Raw genomic sequence first — 22,731 nt, 5'->3', positions numbered from 1 at the left:
AGGGCCAGCAAGCCTCGCACTTTGCCTCGGAGGCCTCCAAGATCATCTTCCGTTCCAGAGTCCGCTCCGTGGAGCAGGATGAGACGTGCTCACGTTTCTTCTTCCAAAAGGTACACAGAGAGCGCTCTGTGATCAGCAGCCTGAAGGAAGAAGACGGCTCAGTAAAGTCATCACGGTCCGACATTCTGAGGATCAGCAAATCCTTTTATGCCGGATTGTATGACGTGAAGCCCACGGACAGCACGGCCTCCCAGTCCTTCCTGTCCTCTATCACGGAGGTCTTAGACGACAGTACGCGGGAGAGCCTGGACAAACCGCTAACTCCTGATGAACTGACTAAGGCCCTGGAGTCCTTCGAGAAGAGTAAAACTCCCGGAAGCGACGGCTTGCCTGCGGAGTTGTATTCGGCTCTGTGGGACTTGATCGGCCCAGACCTGCTAGGAGTGTACGAGAGTATGCTCCTGGCCGGTAGTATGTCAGAATCCATGAGGAAAGGCATCATCACCCTCATCTACAAGCACAAGGGGGAAAGGGAGGAAATTAGAAATTGGCGACCCATTTCACTGTTGAATGTGGACTATAAGATTCTGTCCAAGGTCATCGCCAATCGGGTCAAATCCGCTCTGGAAGTGGTGATTCACCCTGACCAGACCTGCTCTGTGCCAGGCAGGAAGATCTCTGACAGCCTGGCGCTGCTCAGGGATACGATTGCCTATGTACAGGACAGGGGTGTGGATACCTGCCTCATCAGCTTGGATCAGGAGAAGGCCTTTGACAGAATATCGCACACCTACATGGGGGATGTGCTCTCCAAAATGGGGTTTGGGGAGGGAATTCGAAATTGGATCCAACTGCTCTACACTAACATCAGTAGCGCAGTCTCAATCAATGGGTGGGAAACAGATAGCTTTCCGATTAAATCTGGAGTCAGGCAGGGCTGTCCTCTCTCGCCTGTTCTTTTCGTGTGTTGCATAGAACCCTTTGCCGAGTCCATCAGGAAGGATCCGGGCATAAGAGGAGTGACGATCCCAGGCAGTGGAGGCACTCAGGTAAAAGCCTCCCTGTACATGGACGACGTCGCCGTCTTCTGCTCGGATCCGCTGTCGGTGCGCAGACTGATGCACATCTGCGACCAGTTCGAACTGGCCTCGGGAGCCAAGGTAAATCGTGGGAAGAGCGAGGCCATGTTCTTTGGGAACTGGGCTGACCGATCCTTTGTCCCCTTCACTGTCAGGGCTGACGGCCTGAAGGTGCTGGGGATATGGTTCGGAGGGACCGGGGCATGCGTTAGAAACTGGAAGGAGCGAATGGCTATGGTGAAAAGGAAACTGGGCATGTGGGAGCGACGCTCCCTCTCCATTGCGGGAAAGAACCTGGTCATCAGGTGTGAGGTACTCTCGCTGTTGCTGTACGTGGCGCAGGTCTGGCCCATTCCAGACTCCTGCGCGATGGCGATCACTCGAGCCATCTTCCGCTTTATCTGGAGGTCGAAAATGGATCGTGTCCGCAGGGACGTGATGTACAAGCCTCTAGGTAAAGGGGGAAAAAACGTGCCCAACATCGCCCTCCTACTGATGGCCACCTTTGTGTGTGGCTGCATCAAGCGGTGCGTAGACCCTCAGTACGCAAACACCAAGTGTCACTACGTGCTGAGGTTCTACCTGTCCCCGGTGTTGCGAAGGATGGGTCTGGCCACGCTGCCGCGGAACGCTCCAAGTAGTTGGACCGTGCCGTACCACCTGTCCCTCGTGGAAAAATCTATGCAGAGAAACACCTTTGACCACAAGTCCATCAGGCAGTGGTCAGCACGTAACGTCCTAGAGGCCCTGAGGGAAAAGGAGAGGGTGGACCCTGTGGGATGGTTCCCCGAGCAGACTGTCAAAGTCATTTGGCAGAATGCCTCATCGCCAGAACTTTCCAACAAGCACCAAGACGTAGCTTGGCTGGTGGTGAGAAAGGCCCTCCCCGTCAGATCCTTCCTACACGCCAGGAGGCTCACCCCCTCTGCACGTTGCCCTCGAGGTGGCTGTGGTGGGGAAGAGACCGTTGTTCACCTCCTTGTGGATTGTGCCTTTGCAAAGAAAGTCTGGAGAGAGATGCAGTGGTTGCTGTCGAGGTTCATCCCGAGCAGTTCTGTGACACAGGACTCTGTGCTCTACGGGCTGTTCCCAGGGACACACACCGAGACAAACATCGACTGCAGCTGGAGGATCATCAACTCGGTGAAAGACGCGCTTTGGTCTGCCCGAAACTTGTTGGTCTTCCAGCACAAAGAGTTGTCCCCGACCGATTGTTGCGGACTGGCACAATCCAAAGTCCAGGACTACGTGCTGAGGGACGCACTAAAGCTTGGGGCAGCTGCCGCAAAGGCGCAATGGGGAAGGGTCGCTGTCTAAGACCTTTCTACCACAGCGCACCGAGAGACTGGGAACTGTTTAGAGCCCCTCGGGCTGTACAGATCAAAATGAAAGGCTGTAAATGATTGTAATACTGTTTGTACTGATGCACCTGGTGATACATTTTGTAAAAGTTTAACCTGGATTGTACCCTTGTAATGTTGTTTTTGAAATGGTTTGGAATGTGATTGAAGATATTTTATGAATAAAGTATATTTTTACAAAAAAAAGTCTGCTCCGCCATTCAATCATGGCTGATAAGTTTCTCAACCCCATTCTCCCGCCTTCTCCCCGTAACCTTTGATCCCCTTACCAGTCAGGAACCTATCTATCTCGGTCTTAAATACACTCAATGACCTGGCCTCCACAGCCTTCTGTGGCAATGAATTCCATAGATTCACCACTCTCTGGCTAAACAAGTTTCTCCTCATCTCTGTTCTAAAAGGTCTTCCCTTTACTCTGAGGCTGTGCCCTCAGGTCCTAGTCTCTCCTACTAATGGAAACATCTTCCCCACGGTCCACTCTATCCAGGCCTTTCAGTATTCTGTAAGTTTCAATCAGATCCCCCCCTCATCCTTCTAAACTCCATCGAGTATAGACCCAGAGTCCTCAAACGTTCCTCATATGTTAAGCCTTTCATTCTTGGGATCATTCTCGTGAACCTTCTCTGGACCCTCTCCAGGGCCAGCACATCCTTCCTGAGATACGGGGCCCAAAATTGCTCACAATATTCTAAATGTGGTCTAACCAGAGCCTTATAAAACCTCAGCAGCACATCCCTGCTTTTATATTCTAGTCCTCTCGAAATAAATGCCAACATTGCATTTGCCTTCCTAACTACTGCGTCAACCTGCAAGTTAACCTTAAGAGAATCCTGGACTAGGACTCCCAAGTCCCTTTGCACTCCAGATTTCTGAATTCTCTCCCCATTTAGAAAATAGTTTATGCCTCTAATCTTCCTACCAAAGTGCATTACCTCACACTTCCCCACGTTGCATTCCATCTGCCACTTCTTTGCCCATTCTCCTAACCTGTCCAAATCCTTCTGTAGCCTCCCCGCCTCCTCAATACTACCTGTCCCTCCACCTATCTTTGTATCATCTGCAAACTTAGCCAGGATGCCCTCAGTTCCTTCATCTAGATCAGTGAAGTGAAGATAAAGTGAAAAGTTGTGGTCCTCACATGACCTCAGATGGTACAGGAATTGAACTCGCACTGTTGCCGTCACAAATCAGCCATCCAGGAATTGCAGCTATGCTGTTCCCTTAATAGTTGCTGAATCTATAAAGTAGATCGGTCTCTGAGCCATCCTGTGCCGTATCTTCAAATAAACCATACCTACATATAGTTTACCAGTCCTGGGGTGAGATTGATGAGTTTGTGCGTTTCAATGTCTGCTTTACACCTCAGTGTGCTTGAGACAATTAGAACCTGAAAGGCAGGTGAAAGATAAAACTCCACAGTCCCCATCAATTTCTGTAACCTTTTCTCTTCCTCACTTTGTTAAAGTTTTGCATTCATCAGTATAAGTGATGTCAACACTAAGAAAGAGAACTCTGCACTTTGAATACCCAGTGTCAGCGGAGTACTTCCAGAGTACAACCTTAGGCGGCAATAAGCTCCCATTAATCTAACCCAATAAAGGTGGTTTATAGCACAAAATTCAGAAAAACTGACCACCATATTCGTGCAAATCTTTCCATTTTCCACACTAGCCATTCTTGTGGATACCTCCAAATGAGATCGCCATTTCGGTGCCAAATCATAGATGCATTTGTGACATTGGCCCACTCCCACTACAAACTGGGTTCAGATTGCTAAACATATTTTACATAAGACATTTAAAGCCAGCTGACAGACTTCCATCTTATTAGTCTGGTTTGGATTCAAACTTAGGTCCTAGAGTTGAAGTGTGTAAACTCTCTGTACCACATAAGCCCTTTTTATTCAAACCAGGCTGTTTGCAACCATGACACTATATTTGACCCAGAGCTGAGTTTCCAACCCTATTACTTCTCCATCACCAAGACTGCTTAGTTCCACCTACAGAACTTCCCCATTCTCCAACTCTGCCTCAGCTTATCTGCTTCTGAAACTCTCATCAATGTCTTTGTTAATTCAAGACTTGAGTATTCTAATGTAGTCTCGAGGTAACTTACACATGATTTGATCCTTCTAGGTTTGACTAGAATAGTTAAATTGTGAGTGAAAATATGAAAAAATACAAAGAGATCATTCCTAATAGTATCCAAGATTGGGAAGGATTTGAAATAGAATTTTTACTACTGCTGAAGTCTAGTATGTCCAGCTTAAAGAAAACTATGCTGCAAAACTAAGTTCTCTTGGTTACCCTCCCACATTACATCCTCCATAAACCTGAGTCCATCCAAAACTCTGCTGTCTTTATCCTAATGCATCCAGTCCTATTCACCCATCACGTCTGTAGTCAGTGGCCTACATTTATATATTGCCGCTAATACATTGAAAAGTCCTAAAATATTTTTCCAAATTGCTCTATGTTCTAAACCTGGACAACATTCAGGCTTGGGCTGATAAGTTGCAAGTAACATATGTGCACACAAGTGCCTGGCAATGAAATCTCCAAGAGAGAATCTAACCATCTCCCTTTGACATTCCATGGCATTACCATCAACATCCAGTTGGAATGACCAGAAACTTAAATGGACCAGCCATTTAAATACCATGGCTACAAGAGGTCAGAGGCTGGGAATTCTACAGAGAGTAACTCACCTTCTGAACCCCCAAAGCTGGTCCACCATCTACAAGGCAAAAGGTCACGGTGAAGCAATACTCTCCACTTGTCTTGATGAGTACATGCGGTCACTTAAGAAACTTAAGGCAATACAGGACAAAGCTGCCCACTTGATCGGCACCCCATCCAACACCTCATTCACTTCCTCCACCACCAACGCAAAGTGGTAGCAGTGTGTGCCATCTACAAAATGCACTGCAGCAATTCACCAAGGCTCCTTCGACACCAGTGACCTTTACCACCCAGAAGAACAAGGGCAGATGCATGGGAACAACACCACCTGCAAATTCCCCTTCAAGCCACACACCATTCTGACTTGGAATTATATCACTGTTCTTTCACTGTGTTGGGTCAACATTGAATTGGTATTGTGATCCTGTCTGAAAACATACTTATATCAGGTCAGAACAGGATCCACTGATTCCCTCTGGTCCAACTACCTGGATCATACAAGTCACTTGAATGAGACTCTGGAGAATGGCTGTTGTCCATGGTACACCTCCCTCAAGAGAAGGGCAGAATTTGTTTTAAGATTAAGAGCAATCTACCAAAATTCTCATCTTATATGGAGGAATGGTGGGTGGGGGTGCGAGGGAAATAAAAAGAGGGGAACAGAGCAGGTGGAAGAGAATGAGATTAACAAAAGATGTTAAAATGTTTTAAAAGAGAAATACTACACTGTTTGCTTATAGAACTACACACGCTCTCATACAACATAAAAGCACCATAATGGACCAGAACTGTAGTCTTAAATCAGTAATTTTTCTTTTTAATTTTTCAACTATGTCCACACAAATGTTGTATAGTTATTCACCAGTGGAATAAACAATTTATCAATTTAATCTGAAGTATTCTCTAGATTATTTCCTTCAGTAATAACTGCCTTCATAAGGCTGGTACAATGTTTCACAACTTCATAGCGCAGTACAGAAAGGATTCCCCCAAACCATCTGGTTTTGAAATGTAAAAAAAAACATGATTAGCAATTTATAGGAATTAATGACCTCTCGAAATAATACAGAATTCAAATTACATCTTTAAAAGTGAAACCGAGTGAAACAGTTTTGGCAAACATACAGCATAAATCATTTAAAACAAAAAAAAAACAAATTAAGCTTTTCATAAGTTTAATATCTTTTATTTAAAAAGTACTCAAATTAGGCTGTATTTGTGATTTTGTGAAAAGCTGACCATCAGAGCAATTACTTCTAAATGCAGCCGTACATTGTAACAAGTATTCATTGAATGCAACCACGTATGTACAATTACACGTTTTGGAAAGAAAAACAATATGTGCAACCACAAAATTAAATTACAGCTTGACCCCTTCCAAGTAAATTAAAAAAAATGATTGGGGCATGGTTTCGGTTTTATATGTAAAGAAAATATTCACCAATCATTCTTTATCTGCTTTATGTTGACCTGTTCACAATAAAAATTGTGTACTAATATTAATGAGTAGGTTTACATGCATAGACTTAGGGTGTCTGCTCTTGACATTTAGCAATATTAAATACCTCATTCGCTAGTTAATCTAATGCGGGGCTAACATGGTGGGTGTTTTACGGCATCAGGCCCATTCTTAAAGCTAATTAGAATAGTTTCAAAAGTAGCAAGCTCTGTAGATTTGCCATTGTGAAAAGATAGTGCCGCAGACTTTCCCTAATCTATAGTGATAAACGTACTCAAAATAAAAAAAACCTCATTTACATAGTAATACAGTAGCAAACGAGATCTGACCCGAGGCTACAGCCAAATCACCAACAGCACGCTAACCCCAGCCACAGTTACTTAAAAACTTAAAACTAGCAGGGCAAAGAATCACTGCTACTGTACAAGTATGTAAACTCCTAAACCCACATACAACCATAGATGTAGGAGGAAAAAAAACTAATATACAGGCACTCAAAGACAATATGCATGAATAAAATTAGTTTTATTATATATAAATATTAGAAGTGAGTTACTGTTACTACACAATCCCTTCCCTACAAAGAAATGTAATCAAATTGTATACAGGTGCGGCAAATAGTTAAAGCTCCATCCATAGATGCTGCTTCTAAACAAATATGTTACGACTGTTGAGGGGCTGGTCTTTTCAAATCCCTGATCTGTTTGATCAAATAGGACTTTTCATCATTAAACTGGTCATCATCTGTTCTGTCTGCTTGAAACTGACTGAGGAACTCTATCAGCTTGGTCTGGTTTTTCAACAGGATGTCCAGGATAGGTTGTGTTTTATTTGGATTTGCCACAAAAACCTAGAAAGAGCAAAGAGAGAGAAAGATGTGCAAGTTACTCATAAATTAGGCAAATGCAGCTTTCCCTGTAATGTCCAAATCTCATGGATACCATTTTAAATTACCATTTTTTCATGCATGGCATCAAATCTATGCCCACTTTACCCCACCTCACGAATTCAATTCTAAAATTTTAAATAAATATTTCACAAAATCTTGATTTGCTGTATTAACTGGGAATTTAACAAGCTAAACATTAAGATTTATTTGTCTAGCTGCTTAACTCATTACATCCCTAGTTCTCTTGTGGTTTAGGACAAACTGTTCACATCCACTCAGTTCATTTCCTTCTTTTATTTTAAAACTTTGGATGAGGATGATGATGCAATGAAGCTTGAGGCTGTAGGAAGACAAAGGGGTTTTGTTTCTCCTGATAGGATACTGGGCAGTGGACACATTAAACAGAACAGCAAGGAGCTTTTACGACAATTTAACCAGTGAGCCAGCACAGAAAATCAAACCCTCATATTACACTCTACAACACATCAGGGCTGCAGAATAAAGTTCCAGTTTGAATGAAAATTACTTTCAGCTGTCTGGTCACCAAGAGGGTTTCCTGCTTTGTTATGGCAGACTTATAGTGATATTTATGTGGGATCGTGATCAATTCTAATTAAATGAAGACAATTTTTATTTTATAGTTACATAGTTTCAAAAATATAATGCTATGCAAAACAGTTTAAAAAAATCTTATGCTGACATTTACTGGTTGTTGTCAGTGATTGAAATATCCGATTGTAAATTCATTATCCTTTTGCAAGATATTCAGTTAGTCATGTTTGAAGCACAAACAGCTCAATTGCCCTGAGACACTACACCAGATGTTGTGCACCAGTCCCCAGTCACACTTCCCATCTTAAAAGGGAAGCAGATGCAGCATTCCTCCTATCGACACCTCAGAGAATGTTGCACAGAAGACACCACCCTAAACAGCAACCCCCACCTTCCCATTTGACAAAGTGTTTTTTTTTTAAGTATACCTTCACACACACTTTTTTCCCCTTTGGGGAATAGTGGGGAGGTGGTGGAAGGATTCCCTGGACTGACCATCAGGCTGTTGAACAGTATGATGGACGCTCCCAACAAGTCCTGACATGGGACTTGAAACCAGAGCTTCTGGCCCAGAGTAGGGAAACTATCTCTACTGTAACAATAGGTGACAAAACTTGGGGAGCAGTGGATGGGAGGGGGAGGGAGGAGTGGGAAGTGAAGAGAAAAAACTTTAAGGAATCTATAAGCAGTTACTTCATTGACTAATTGGAGGGCCTCACAAAAATACTTCTGATGTATTTCAAACTATCGATAGTTGGAATAAAGCTTTCAATAACTGGAACAAAAAGGCAAAAGATTTCTAAACAAATGTAACAGTTTCAAGCAGAAGACAAAGTGCCTTGGATTCACAAGCAGTTGAAGCCAAATCCTGATAAAACAGACAACTAGCTTGCTAGGAAGAGTCATTAATTAATGAGAATGGGGTTGGGATTTCCATAAATTTTTGTCCTTAAAGAAAGAACTTGCATTTCTATAGCACCATTTCACAACCTCAGGATGCCCTAAAGTGCTTTACAGCCTATAAAGCTAGAAATTTATTGCATAATGACTTCTACAGGTCAACCCCAAAAGAAAACAGCCATATATTAACTGCAGTGAAAAATTATCAGTAGCAATTTCTATCAAGACCGGTATTATACCTGGAAGGGTTATTCCTATATAAATGAATAAGAAATGGACTGGTATTAAAATTCTATCGTTAGTAGAAAAGGCAGAATATTAAATGGTACAGTGCTGCTAAATTGGGGCTTATTTCAACTTCAAACATTAGCAGAGGTAAATACTATGCTCGGAAGTATACATACAAACTTTCGTATTTTACATTATCCTTCAGTGGTAGTTTTTTTTAATCCAGGAGCACACCTTGACAGGAACAAACGCGCAATGATGTAAATGTGTATGCTTAGCCAAGAGAACTTCCCAGCCAGGCAGCTTCCTCAGTTCTTGCTAGGAACTGGGCAGAGGGTTTTATTGCTTTGCTGCACTGCTGTGAGAAAGAAAATACATACCAAAAACACATGAATGTAATACAATCGCACTTCTGTGAAGGGGACTACAGTGTGCTTTTGGTATGTATTTTTGGCTGAACAGTCTTGGTAGGCCTTGCCAGAGACAGGCATAATTGGGGCCCATGTGGATACCTATAGGCACACCTTTTATTTGGAGGAAGTGAGATGAGTTTAAGGAGAAATATTATGTTGCCCTCTTCCTCAAGCTCTCTGCTGCCATTGACTGCATTTAGCACTTGTAATCGTGGTCGTACACAACACTTGCATTTCTATAGCACCTTGGAACGTAAGAAAAGCATCCCAATATACTTCACAGAAGCGTTGAGACAAAAATTGACACCGAGGTACAAACAGATATTAGAACAGGTAACCAAAGGATGGTCAAAGAGGTAGGTTTTAATGAATGACCTAAAGGAGGAAACAGCTGTGGAGAGGTAGACAGGATGAGTGTTTTTTGGAGGAAACTCCAGAGCTTAGAGCCTTGGCAGCTGAAAGCATAGCTATCAACAGGGGGAACACGATAATCAAGGATGCACTAGAGGCCAAAATTAGAGGCTTATAGGGATCTCTGTGGGCGGGGGAGCTATTGTAAGAGACTCCACAGGAACAGAGGCAAGAGGGGGAAAGGATACCTATCATCATTCATCATTGTTCAAAATGTAAAATAACCTCAGGTGCGCTACACTCAATTTTCTCTGACCTGAGTCAATAGTGCTGTGGTGACCTGCTTAATTTCATCCCCTCCCACCCACTCAGAACAGCTGATGTCCTGCCCACATGTTCAGGGTGAACACGATCTAGAACACTGACCATCCATGCAAGAAGCAGATGACTGTCAGTTACACGTCAGCTAACACCGCAGCTGATTTGTACACTAAGTCTACACAAACAGTAAATGAATGTCAGATTAGTGACCTGGTTAATAAGACCATAAAAATGCAAACAAAATACAGAGGTTCATTTGTTTCTACTCTGGGGAAACCAAACCTGGGAGCCATAATTATAAGATAGCCACTACTAAACCTACTAAATAATTCAGGAGAACTTCTCTGCCCAGAGTGTGGTGAGAATGCAGAGCTCGCTAACACATGGAATAGTTCATTTTAAAAAATTCATTCATGGGATGTGGGCATCATTGGTAAGATCAGCATTTATTGCCCATCTTTAATTGCCCTCGGGAAGATAGTGATGAGATACCTTCTTAAACTATTACAGTCTTTGTGGCGAAGGTTATGGCAGTTTTGATCCAACTGAGTGGCTTACTGAGCCATTTCAGAGGACAGTTAAAGAGTCCACCACATTGTTGTGGGTCTGGGGTCACATATAGGCCAGACCAAGCAAAAACAGATGATTTCCTTCTCTCAAGGAGATTAGTGAAACAGATGGGTTATATTTTTATGATAATCACTATTATTAATGCTCGCTTTTTATTCCCGATTTATTTAGTCATTAACTGAATTTAATTCCCCCGGTTGCCATGGTGGTATTTGAACTCATTAGTCCAGGCCTCTGGTTTACTAGCCTTGTAACATTAAGGATACAGTAGCATAGTGGTTATTTGAGACAAAAAGCACAGCCACATTTGAGAAACTAGATAATTATATGACAGAGAAAGGAACAGAAGGAAATGCTGATCAAGTTAGATTAAGTAGGGTTGGGTGGGAGAAAGCTCGTGTGGAACATCAACATTGGCATAGACTTGTTGGACTAATGGTCCATTTCAGTGCTGTAAATTCTAGTTAGATTATCTCTTTTGGTGATGTTGGTTGAGGGAGGAGAAGGGGTGGGGAATTCTTTGCTTAAGTTGTGGCATGGGAGTTCATATATCATAGTAGACAGAAAACTTTATCCAAAAGTTTCATTTTTAACATTCAAAAAACAGGAAAAGAAAATGAAAAACAGATGCTTTTGTTTTTTTTTGTTAAAAATGAACTTCTTAAAAAAAAACAGACTTTAGGATGTGGACAACTGTTGAGACTGAATTTATTGCTGTCCATGCTTGCCCTGAGAAAGTGGTGGGCTGTGGAACTGAGGCAATTGCTGAGCTACTTCAGAGGACATTAAGAATTAACTGCATACTGTGGACGAGTCATGTGTAGACTGGACTGAGAAAGGGTGGCAGGTTACCTCCTTTGTAGGCCTCTGATTCTTTTTGAGACAAGCCAATAAATTGGCAAGTTCATCCATTTCAATTTCACAACTTGCCATGGTGGAATTTGAATTTGCAATGCCTGGGTTGCTAGTCCATTACCGTAGAACATCACAACAAATGCCCATGAAAATTTTTTTTAACAGGGAACAGTTTTGCATTTTGCTAATTTTAAAACATCTTTAAGAACCACCAAAATGCCATGACTTCTCCATACATTTTACATCTATCGTTCGAATTAATAGTCACTTGGGCGAATGTGAATTAATTAAGGAAAGCTAGCATGGAATTGTTAAGGGCAAATCGTGTTTAACGAAATTGGAGTTTTTTTCATCAGGCAACAGAGAGGGTTGATGAAGGTAATGCTGTTGGTGGGGTGTACATGTACTTCCAAAAGGCATTTGATACAGTGCTACACAACAGGCTTGTGAACAAAATTATAATTCATGGAATACAAGGGAAAGTAGCAACATAGATACGAATCTGGCTAAGTGACTAGAAAATAAAGTAGTGGTTAATGAATGTTTTCGGACTGGAAGAATGTTTGTAGTGGAGTTCCCCAGGGGTCAGTGTTGGGACCCTTGCTCTTCCTGGTATATATTAATGACCTAGACCTTGATGTACAAGACAATTTCAAAATTTGCGGATGATACGAAACTTGGAATCATTGCGAATAGTGAGAAAGATAGTGCATAGCTTCAAAGAGCAGACAGGTTGGTGAAATGGGCACACATGTGGCAGATGAAATTCTATGCAGAGAAGTGTGGAGTGATTCATTTTGGTAGAAAGAATGCAGAAGAATATAGAAATTGGAAGAAAGGATACAATTCTAAATGGGTTACAGTCAGCCTCAACTGAAATATTGTGTCCAGTCCAGTTCTGGGCATTGGAATTTAGGGAAAATGTGAAGGCATTAGAGAGAGTACAGAAAAGATACATGAAAATGGATCCAGGGATGAGGAACTTCAGCTACATAGATAGACTGGAGAAATTGGGACTGTTTTCCTTGGAGAAGTGAAGGTTCAGAGGAGATTTGATAGAGGTGTTCAAAATCATGAAGGTCTGGACAGAATGAACAGGGGAAAATCTGTTTCCGTGGTGGAAGGATCGACAACAAAAGGATACAGAAAGTTAAGGTAATTGGCAAAAGAAGCAATGGTGACATGAGGAAAAGGTTTTTCATGCAGCGAGTGGCTGAGATCTGGAATGCACTGCCTAAGAGTATAGTAGAGGCAGGTTCAATCGAGGCACTTAAGAGGGAATTGGATTATCCGAAAAGGAAGCATGTGCAGGGCTACAGGGAGAAGGCCTGGGAGTGGCACTAGGCCTACGCTTACAGAGATCCAGTGCAGACATGATGGGCTGAATGGTCTCCTTTGGCGCTGTAGCTGTTCTATGATTCTGAATGATGATTCAATATGCTTGAGAAATGATTGCACTTCAGGATAAAATTACAGCAGTGTGACTATTGTGAGTACCTAACAGGCTCTCCAAACCACTTTCATAGCTTAACAGATTCCAAATGTCAATTGTACCACCATAGAGTATCTATACATTCTCAGTATAAAGGAATCCACCTCTGTATTCCAAATAAATCAGTCTTACTTATGAGAAAACACGAGTAAGGTCATTGGGACTTGCAAATTCCTTGGCTGTGAAAAGGTATAAATAAAAAACAGAAACTCAATGTTTTAGCCCATTAAGATAAAATCACACTGGCTTGTGGCCTCAGCTCAATGGCCGTTTCTGATGCACTTTGTTTTGTCCACCATCTCATTCTGTGTAACCCATTCCCATCACTGATTATGACAATGGATGTGAAGAGCACTCTGCACTTTCGCTAACTGCAAGGTAGAAGAAAGGTTTCTTTCCAGGGCAAGGCAGTTATGCCGTCACTTTCCATTTGCTGGTTCAAAAAGTAACAGGAAGCAGTATCTACACAGAGTGCAGTGTTAAAGATTTAATGCAGCATAGATTTAGGATTGTGGAAGTGAGCTTGAACTTGTAAATGTACCCTGAGAGATTGTGGAATTAAATCTCAAATTTGGAGCATAGTAATGTGAACACAATGCATCTGCCATTTTCTTCTAACCCCCAACCCCAAAACTAAAATTGACCTGTCGGTCAAAACAAAACAAACATTTGCAAAACAAACATTTGTCAAGCTATTTTTTTTTACAAGTGTTAGTTATAAAGAAACAAGTGATGGTTTTTGCAGTAATTGCTCCTACATCAGGTGAATTTTGGGCACATTGTCCCACTTAACATAAGCAACAACTTAATGGAACTAACAGCCTCAATTAAATAAAGGACATGCAGATTTGCAGTACACAAAAACTGAACGAAATGAGAAACTCCTGAAAGGTCACATGTTCAGAGATGTTATCTCTGCTAAGGAGCATGAGTGGAGAGAATTATGTTGCTTGCTGTAGTAATGGTTTGGTTTTAATTTCACAACACTCGTTTTCTCAGAAACTCTAGGGACTTCAAAATAAAATTACCTAAATATAACCCCAAGCGAGTTAGTCCTTGCATTAAAGTTGGGGGTGGTTTTATATTGTTTTAGAGAAAACTCCCATTGTCGGATTTTTACATGCTGTTTAATGCAAAATGAACATGAAGTGACAAAATAATGAATGCACTCTCCACCCTCAGTTTATAGACAACACACACACACCCAACCATTGTTTGCTGCAAGCATTTAACTCTTATGAACTGAACATTAAGTTGAGCGTGAAACATTATTTAGAAACAACAATTAAGTTGGAGACTGGTTACAGCTCAAAGGCATTTATTCATATATAATAAAAAACAGAACATCAACATGTCCAGAGAACTTGTGTGTTGACTCGCACCAAGTTCTGTTCACCCATCACCCCTGTGCACACTGGCCTACAATGACTCTAGCAAAACAGCTAAATTTTAAATTCCACCACGGTCTTACCCTTCCCCCTCTCAAAGCTCCTCCAGCACCACAACTCTCAGATATCAGTGCTCCTCTAATTCTGGCCTTGAGCATCGCCAATTTTAATTGCCTCACCAATAGTGGCCGTGCGTACAGCTGCCGAGGTTCCAAGCTCTAGAATTTCCTCACTAAACCACTCCATCATACTACCTCTCTTTCCTTCTTTAAGATGCTCCTTAACAGCTACTTTTGACCAAGCTTTTGGTTATTTGGCCCATTATCTCATGTGACTCAGTGTCAAATTTTATTGGATAACAATCCTGTGAAGCACAGACATTTTACTACGTTAAGAGTACTGTATAATCAAATAATCATTCTATGATTTTAACACAGGAGGCCATTTACCCATCGTGTCTGCTGGCTTTCTGTGACAGCAACTCAGCTAATCCCACTCCCCTGCCTTTTCCCGTTGGCCCTGCAAATCATCTCTCTTCAGGTAATTATCCAATTCCCTTCTGAAAGCCACAAGCTGTTCTTCCCAGGTCTCTTTTAAAAAAAATTCAACTCTCAAACATTGACATAAACCCTAATATTACAGGTTAAAAAATTGTTACATGATGCCAACTGAAATAAAACAAGCAGGAAGCCAATTCTACACAAATATTACAAAATTTTAAACATTTCACTTCTGTTCACCCCATCTCCCCTTTATTCTCATCTCTCCCATTCTTTCTCTCTTTTTGACAAGACCCTATGCTATACCTCCATTTTTATAAAATTGTGGGAGGAAAGATTTGCTTTTCAAAAACTTCTCTGTTTAGCAGAGATCTTGTTCTTCAGGTAATTTAGGACCAGATGATATCAAACATAATCCAGTTTTTGAAGTGCAAAATGCAGGATGGGTTGTCTCATTAGGAGCATAAGCGGCCCAACCACATTCTGACAACACAACTCTTCAGTTGTACTTAAGCCAGTGCTGTAAACACTGAGAAAACCCTGCTTCACGTATCCTGTCAGCATTAAGTTCTGTTTGAGCCAACGTCAGAGTACACGGGGAGAAATGGTTTCCACTGGCAGGAAGCTCAGTAATCCAGAGGACTCAGACTTAAGGTAATTGGCCAGGAATCGAGGGAAGAATTATGTTTTCATATAAACGCAGTGTTATGATGGTCTGGAATGCACTGCCTGAAAGGCTGATGGAAGCAGATTCAATAGTAACGTTCAAAATGGAAATTTGAAGGGTTAAAAGAGCAGTGACATGGGACTAATTGAGTAGCTTTTCAAAGACCCAGCTGAGGCACAATGGGCTGTTTCTATGATTCCCTCTCATATTGTTGCTGAACTACAATGTCTCCCAGCACATGTTTAAATTCCTCCATGGCCTCCAGCCTACCACCGTAGTCTCTCCTCCAGTCCTATATCCTGACCTTAACTTTCCATTCCTAACTCTAGCCTTTTGTGCATTACCCGCCGCCCCACCTCTCCTCTCCCCCTCTCCCCCTCCCCCTCCCCCCCACCAATTTTCTGACCCATCACTGGTAGCAAGGCCCCAGTCACCTGTCTCCTACTCTCTGGAACCCTTGTCTAAAACAGACTGCTTCTCTACATTTGCTCCTCCTTCAAAAAGGACCTTCTTGGGGCTTTTGGTTACCCCCCAAATGAGCTGAGAAACAGGAGAATAGTACAGATGAATGTGTGGCTGGAGAGATGGTTCAGGAGTGGGCCAGGGGTCTTTAGATTCCTGGGGATTTGGGACCAGTTCTGGGGAAGATGAGACCTGTATAAACCAGACAAGTTTTGCCAGGAGCAATATCCTGGCAGGGAGGTGGCTCATGCTGTTCAGGAGTTTTAAACTAGCTTGACAGGGGGTGGTGGTAATCTGAGCATAGATTCAGAAGAGAGAACATAAAAGGTGGAGATGGAAGGCAGAAAATTAGTAAACAAGTATGGAAGGCAGATAAAACAAAGGTTAGAAAATAGAATTAAAGGAAGTAAGTGGCATATGTCACACGTAAGGAGTCTAGTGAAAAAGACAGATGAACTGAAGGCATAGATGGACACTTGTAAGTATGATACTACAGCTGTTAAAACATGACTTAAAGGAAGGCAGGAATAGCAGGTCAGCATTCCTGCTTGTAGGGCTTTCAGACAGGGTAGAGAATTAAAAAAAAGAGGTGGGGTTGCAATATTGGTTAAAGAAACATTCAAAGCTGTGGGGAGAGATAATATTCTAGAAGAATCATCAAATGAGGCCATATAGGCTGAATTGAGGAACAGAAAAAGGGACAAATCACACTACTGGGATACAGTCAGACAGACAGTGATAGATGATCAAATGTGTAGGCAAATTTCTGAAAGTGCAAAATCAAAAAGGCAGTAAGAGTAGGGATTTCAACTACCCTAATATTAACTGGGATAAAATCAATATAAAAGATAGAGGTTGCAGAATTCTTAGAAATGCAGTGAGGAGAACTTTTTTAGCCAGTATGTAACAAGTCCAACAAGAAGGAAGGGTAGTTCTGGATTAGTTTTAAGAAAAGAAGCTGGGCAGGTGGAAGGGGGCATCAGTGAACAGGTGGTTAAGAAGGCATATGGAATTCTTTCATTAGCAGAGATATAGAATATAAGAGCAGGGAGGTTACGCTGGAACTATATAAAACATTAGCTTGGCTGCAACTTGAGTACTGTGTGCCGTTTTAGTCACCTCATTACAGAAAGGATGTAATTGCATTAGAGAGGGTACAGAGGAGATTTACCAGGGTGTTGCCAGGTCTGGAAAATTGCAGTCATGAGGAAAGATTGGATAGGCTAGGTTATTCTCTCTATTTGATTGAGATGCACAAAATTGTGAAGGGTGTGGATGGGAAGGGCCTATTTACTTTAGCAGATAGATCAGTGATAAGGAGCATAGATTTAAAGTGATCGGTAGAAAAATTGGAGGGGAGATGAGGAAAATATTTTTCACCCAGCGGGTTGAGAGAGTCTGGAACTCACTGCCTGAAAGGGTAGTAGAGGCAGAAACCTTCAAATTTAAAAGGTGCCTGGAAATGCACCAAGTGCCGTAATCTGCAGGGCTACGGGCCAATATTGGAAAGTGGGATTAGGCTGGGTGGCTTGTTTTTTGGCTGATGCAGACAGGATGGGCCAAGCGGCCTCTTTGTGTCTTAAGCTTTCTATGATTCTATGGAAGAGATTTTGGTCCTAGGGGTCATCATTCAGATTTAAAGTAATTATGGAAAAGGGCAAAGATAGCAAGAGTAAATGTTTTAAAATGGGAAAGGCCAATTTTAATAAGCTGAGATGTGGACAAGAAACAGCGACATGAAGGTAAATCACTGTCAGAGTCATGGGAGACATTAAATGAGGGGAGCGAGAGCGCGGGATCATACAAATAAGCCCCCAGAGAGAGCAAGGGTAGGACTCCTAACTAGATGCCCCTGGATATCAAAGAGCATGCAAGGTAGGATAAGGCAAAAAAGGGAAGCTTATGTCAGATATCAGGACTGCAGTACTGCAGAAAGCCTGGAGGAGTATAGAAAGTGCAAGAGTGAAATTAAAAAGAAAATCAGGAAAGCAAAGCATGGAAAAAAAAAAATACTTTCAAGCAAAATCAAGGAAAATCCAAAGATGCTTTATAAATACATAAAGAGCAAGAGGTTAACCAAACAAAGAGTAGGGCCAATAAGAGACGAAAAAGGTAACTTCTATCTGGAGGCAGAAGATGTGGGCATGGTTCTTAATGAATACTTTGTGCAGGTAGCAGGGCAAGTGGATAAAATAGTTAAGGAGGCATGCAGGAATCTTTCCTGTATTAGCTGAGGCATAGAATTCAATAGCAGGGCGGTTATGCTAGAACTGTATAGAACACTAGTTAGGCCACAGCCGGAGTACTGGTATAGCTCTGGTTTATAACATTGCAGACGAGATGTGATCGCACTAGAGGGGATACAGAGGAGATCCGCGAGAATGCTACCAGGAATGGAGAATTTTACCTATGAGGAAAGATTGGATCGGTTGGGTTGTTTTCATTGGAACACAGGAGGCTGAGGGGGAATATAATTGAGATGTATAAAATTATGACGGCCTGAATAAATTGGAGAGGAATGCCCTATTTCCAAAGCAGAGGGGCCAATAACCAGGGGACACAGGTTTAAAGTAGTTGGCTGAAGGATTAGAAGGGAAATGGGAAAAATCCATGGGGTGTTAGGAGTCTGGAGCTCACTGCCTAAATGGATGGTAGCAGCAAAAACCCTCAGCGTATTTTTAAAAAATTGAATTTGCACGAAGTGCCGTTGCCTACAGGGCTACAGACCAAGAGCTGGAAAGGGGCTAGGATGGATAGCTCTTTTTCAGTTGTCATACATGGGCCAAATTGCCTCCTTCTGTGCTATAAGTTCTCTGCTTCTTGTCTGCTGTCCCTTCTCCTGGTTGCTGTCTGTTGCCCTGGGTGCATCAGTGAAACATTTTAAGGTGCTTTTTACAGTAAAGCACAGTTTAATTGGAAGTCACTTTAAAGAGAAATAATCACAAATTAAGTAACACAACTGAAAGGACAGGAAGAACCTCCTTCATCAGCAGTCAAGATGATGAGAAGTTATACCTAATTTATACTGAAAAGGATGAATTTCTCCAATTCAATGGCCCAGAAGTGATAACAGGCCAGCAGAATTGATAAAGTGTGAAAACTAAACCCCACTTCTCTAAGGAACACAGGAGGCCCAATTATACATTCTCTTCATATTGAAAGAACAAAGCAGGTCAAAACTAAAACCTCTTTTTAAAAGTTTCAATTAAGGCATTGACTATTACTAGGGTGTGGATCTAAAACATTGTTCTACTATCTCATGTGTGGGGCAAGGCAGCAAGTGTCAGTAGGTTACTTGACTGGGAGAGAGGGCATTCACACACTTCACAGCAGAGTCCAATCTTGGTCTCAGCACCCATATCTGCATTTTCAGCTTTGCAATCAATCAGTCAGTGTGAACTCAGATTCCACTACCTGTTCAAAAGCACATGGATAATTGCAGACGCCCTGCCCTAGTTAAGGTAACTCAGCATGGACTGAGAGTCAAGCCCTTGGTTTTCTGGTCTGTGTGGCACTGCAACATCAGAAAATTGTTTTATTCTATAGGCCATCAGAAAACCCCAGTGATCGACTGCTATCAGTCCACTGAACAACGAAGTGTGTTTATACATGGCTTTTAATGCAGCAAAACATCCAAAGATGTTTCAGAGGAGTGTCCTTAGACAAAAACTGACATTAAGTCAAAGGAGGGGGCATCAAGACAGGTGACTAAACACTTGTCCGAAGAGATTTTAAGAAACAAAAGGAGGAGATAACTAAAAAAGCAATTATCTGGAATCATCACAAATTTACTGGTGGCAAAACTACTGTATCTCATAACTAGTAATCCTCAACAGCAGTAATGCCTTGGTGAATTTTTTTAAACCTAGAGCGCATGGATAGTTGGATGGAACTCAATAGGATGCATTCAAGTGATAAAAATTAAACACAGCCTCCAACTCAACTTAAAACGAGAAAAACATAGGGATTAGGTTATTTATTGCTTCCGTCAACCTCCTTCATCAACAGTTAAAACAAGTGGTTATATCCAATCTAGACTGAAAAGGATGAATTTATTCAAGAGAGATGGCTTTTAATGCAGCAACTAGTTACCAATTTTCAAAAAAATCTATTAGTAGGTTAAATTGCATTTATTCCAGATCAGCCTGCTAAGAAATAAATAATCATAACAACTCACCTTGAATACATGAAATGCCTCAAACTGAATATTTCTACTTTGGTCCCTTAAGAGATTCATCATGAGCTTGAGGTTTTCAGGTTTGCTGATGTACCGCGTCATAACTGTAAAATTGTGTCTGTCCAACAGCAGCTCGCCCACAAGCTTGATAGATAACAGAAAGAGCAAATGTCAAAGAACAGTGCACAACACAATATTGCATTCAAAGCAAATTCTCAAATTTATAGATCCATAGCTTAACTTGCTCACTCCACAGCTCCCCCATAAAATTAAACATGTTTTCAACCATAAGTCAGGCCAAACTGAATGAATAAAAGACCATAAATGGTGATATTAGCAGAAAAAAATGATGAGTTGCAGCAAGTGATAAGTTTGTAAAAGCTCTGGTCTGCATCCTCAGCCTGTGAAGGAGAGTGTAACAAATGAGTGCAACTAAGGTCATGACTGGGATTGGTTACCTTCGCTATGAGAGAAGAATAAACAAGGACCACAGGGAGTGGTTTACAGCTGATCCTAGAGATATTTAAACTTCTGAAGGAAACAAACTGGATGGTAGAAATATGCTCAATATTAAAAGCTCTAAGTCAAAGGGATATGAATTCGTGAATGATGATAAAAGGCAAACATAAAGCTAAAACATGAGGATTAAGTGGAATACTGTAGTATAACCACAGAGACAGTGTGAAAAGTGGGTGTTATAGATCTTAAGAAAGCGACATATACATTTTAGGCAGACAGGGCTGTTGGAGAGTAAACTTGGTAAGATTGACCTTTGAACCAATCTGATGGATGGAAACAGTCTTTTCCAGGACCATACAGCTCCATGCTCGAGAGAAGATCATAACATAATGGATTGGAAATGGGGATGAAAATATTGGCATGGTTGATTGAATGTATTATGGAATCCCTGTAACTTGCTTAATTGCCTTAGAGAGAATTTCCCAGCGTTTTCCCTGAAATTCTTCTTCCACAGCAATTAGCATTAGGACAGAGATAGTGGTCCACAGATAAGAGATGCACGAATGCATGTTGAACAAACTTGAATGAATGGAAATAGCACCAATTATTGTGTGTGTAAATAAATACAATTCAAGCTCTTCAAATACCACCTTCTGTAAGTGGTTAAATATCCTTTTCTAGCTGCACCTTTCACTTGCTGGTGCAAATTCACTTTTCAGGTTTGGTATTGTATTCTCTATTGTGGCACATTATTTACCAGAACTTAAGGTTCCTACTACATCCAGCAGAAGGAATTTCACACCCTGAGCCAGACTCATGTAGTATATAAAATAATCAAATTTATCCCAAAGGAACTTCACAGTCGAGTATACAGTGATGATTAGGAGGGATGATATGGTTGAACTGAAAGGAGGCCAATCTAACAGCAGGGCTGGGCTTCATTTGAATAAAACATCCTGGACTTCCACCTAATACCCAACCAGATTGACTACTTGGTTAGTAGGCAAGAGCACCCATTGACCACAGGAGGCTGCAGCCAGGGACTCAAGGGAGTGGTGCTTGGCATGGTGATCATATTGGGATCAAGGGGAGGCATAGGGATTCCATTTTCATGTTGAGATTAGGGAAGACACAAGACCATAAGATGTAGGAGCAGAAGTAAACCATTCGGCCCATCAATTCTGCTCTGCCATTCAATGAGATCATGGCTGATTTGATAATCCTCAACTCCACTTTCCTGCCTTTTCCCCATAACCCTTGACTAATCTACTAAAGGTTCTCCTTTATCTATCCTGTTTATTACCTCTTCAAAGAATTCTAATAAATTTGTCAGGCATGATTTCCCCTTCATGAAGCCATGCTGACTCTGCTTGATTAAATTATGTATTTCTAAATGCTCTATTACATCCTTTATAATAGGCATTTTCCCAATGACAGATGTTAAGCCAAATGGCCTATACTTACCTGGTTTTTGACTCCCTCCCTTTTTGAATGAAGGTGTTACATTGACCTTTTCAGAATCTAAGGACTCTTGGAAGATTACTACCCGTGCATCCACTATCTCTGCAGCTGTTTCCTTTAATATCCTAGGATGCAACCCATCAGGTCCAGGTGACTTATCGGCCTTTAGCTCCATTAGTTTCCCTAATACTTTTTCGCTAGTGATAATTATTGTATTTATTTCCTCCACCCCTTTTGCATATCGGAATACAACATGGAAAATCAGGAACAGGGGGAAGTCAAAAATTCATGGAGGGACTTGGAGGTGATGGAGCATTCCTGATCCTTCTGGCCCACAAGGATTTCAAAGACAAGTAGTTTTAAAACCTTCTTCAGTCTCTACTGGGTAGTAGACAGTAAGGGACTCTTCCTGCTTCGAAATTAAAATTTTGTGTTCTTATTGTGGCATCAGGTTATCATCATGCTG

At 41.7% G+C, this 22,731-nt stretch overlaps 1 protein-coding gene across 7 annotated transcripts in view; it reads right to left on the bottom strand.

Annotated features, from left to right (window-relative positions):
• Window positions 1-5,912: 5,912 nt before the first annotated feature.
• Window positions 5,913-22,731, bottom strand: part of cab39l (calcium binding protein 39-like) — a 78,201-nt gene continuing 61,382 nt past the window's right edge. For all 7 annotated transcript variants that reach the window (XM_078559457.1, XM_078559459.1, XM_078559458.1 and 4 more), the window contains 2 exons: window positions 20,346-20,489; window positions 5,913-7,430 (listed from right to left, as the gene is read on the bottom strand). In XM_078559457.1, the coding sequence (XP_078415583.1) occupies window positions 7,242-7,430; window positions 20,346-20,489 (333 nt within the window). In that variant the 3' untranslated portion in view covers window positions 5,913-7,241. The remainder of the gene's footprint in view (window positions 7,431-20,345; window positions 20,490-22,731) is intronic.

Source organism: Cetorhinus maximus, chromosome 16 (assembly GCF_964194155.1).
Source record: "Cetorhinus maximus chromosome 16, sCetMax3.hap1.1, whole genome shotgun sequence".
Taxonomy (NCBI): Eukaryota; Metazoa; Chordata; class Chondrichthyes; order Lamniformes; family Cetorhinidae; genus Cetorhinus; species Cetorhinus maximus.
The sequence above is the reverse complement of the archived record's forward strand: the minus strand, read 5'-3'. Positions and strand labels throughout refer to the sequence as shown.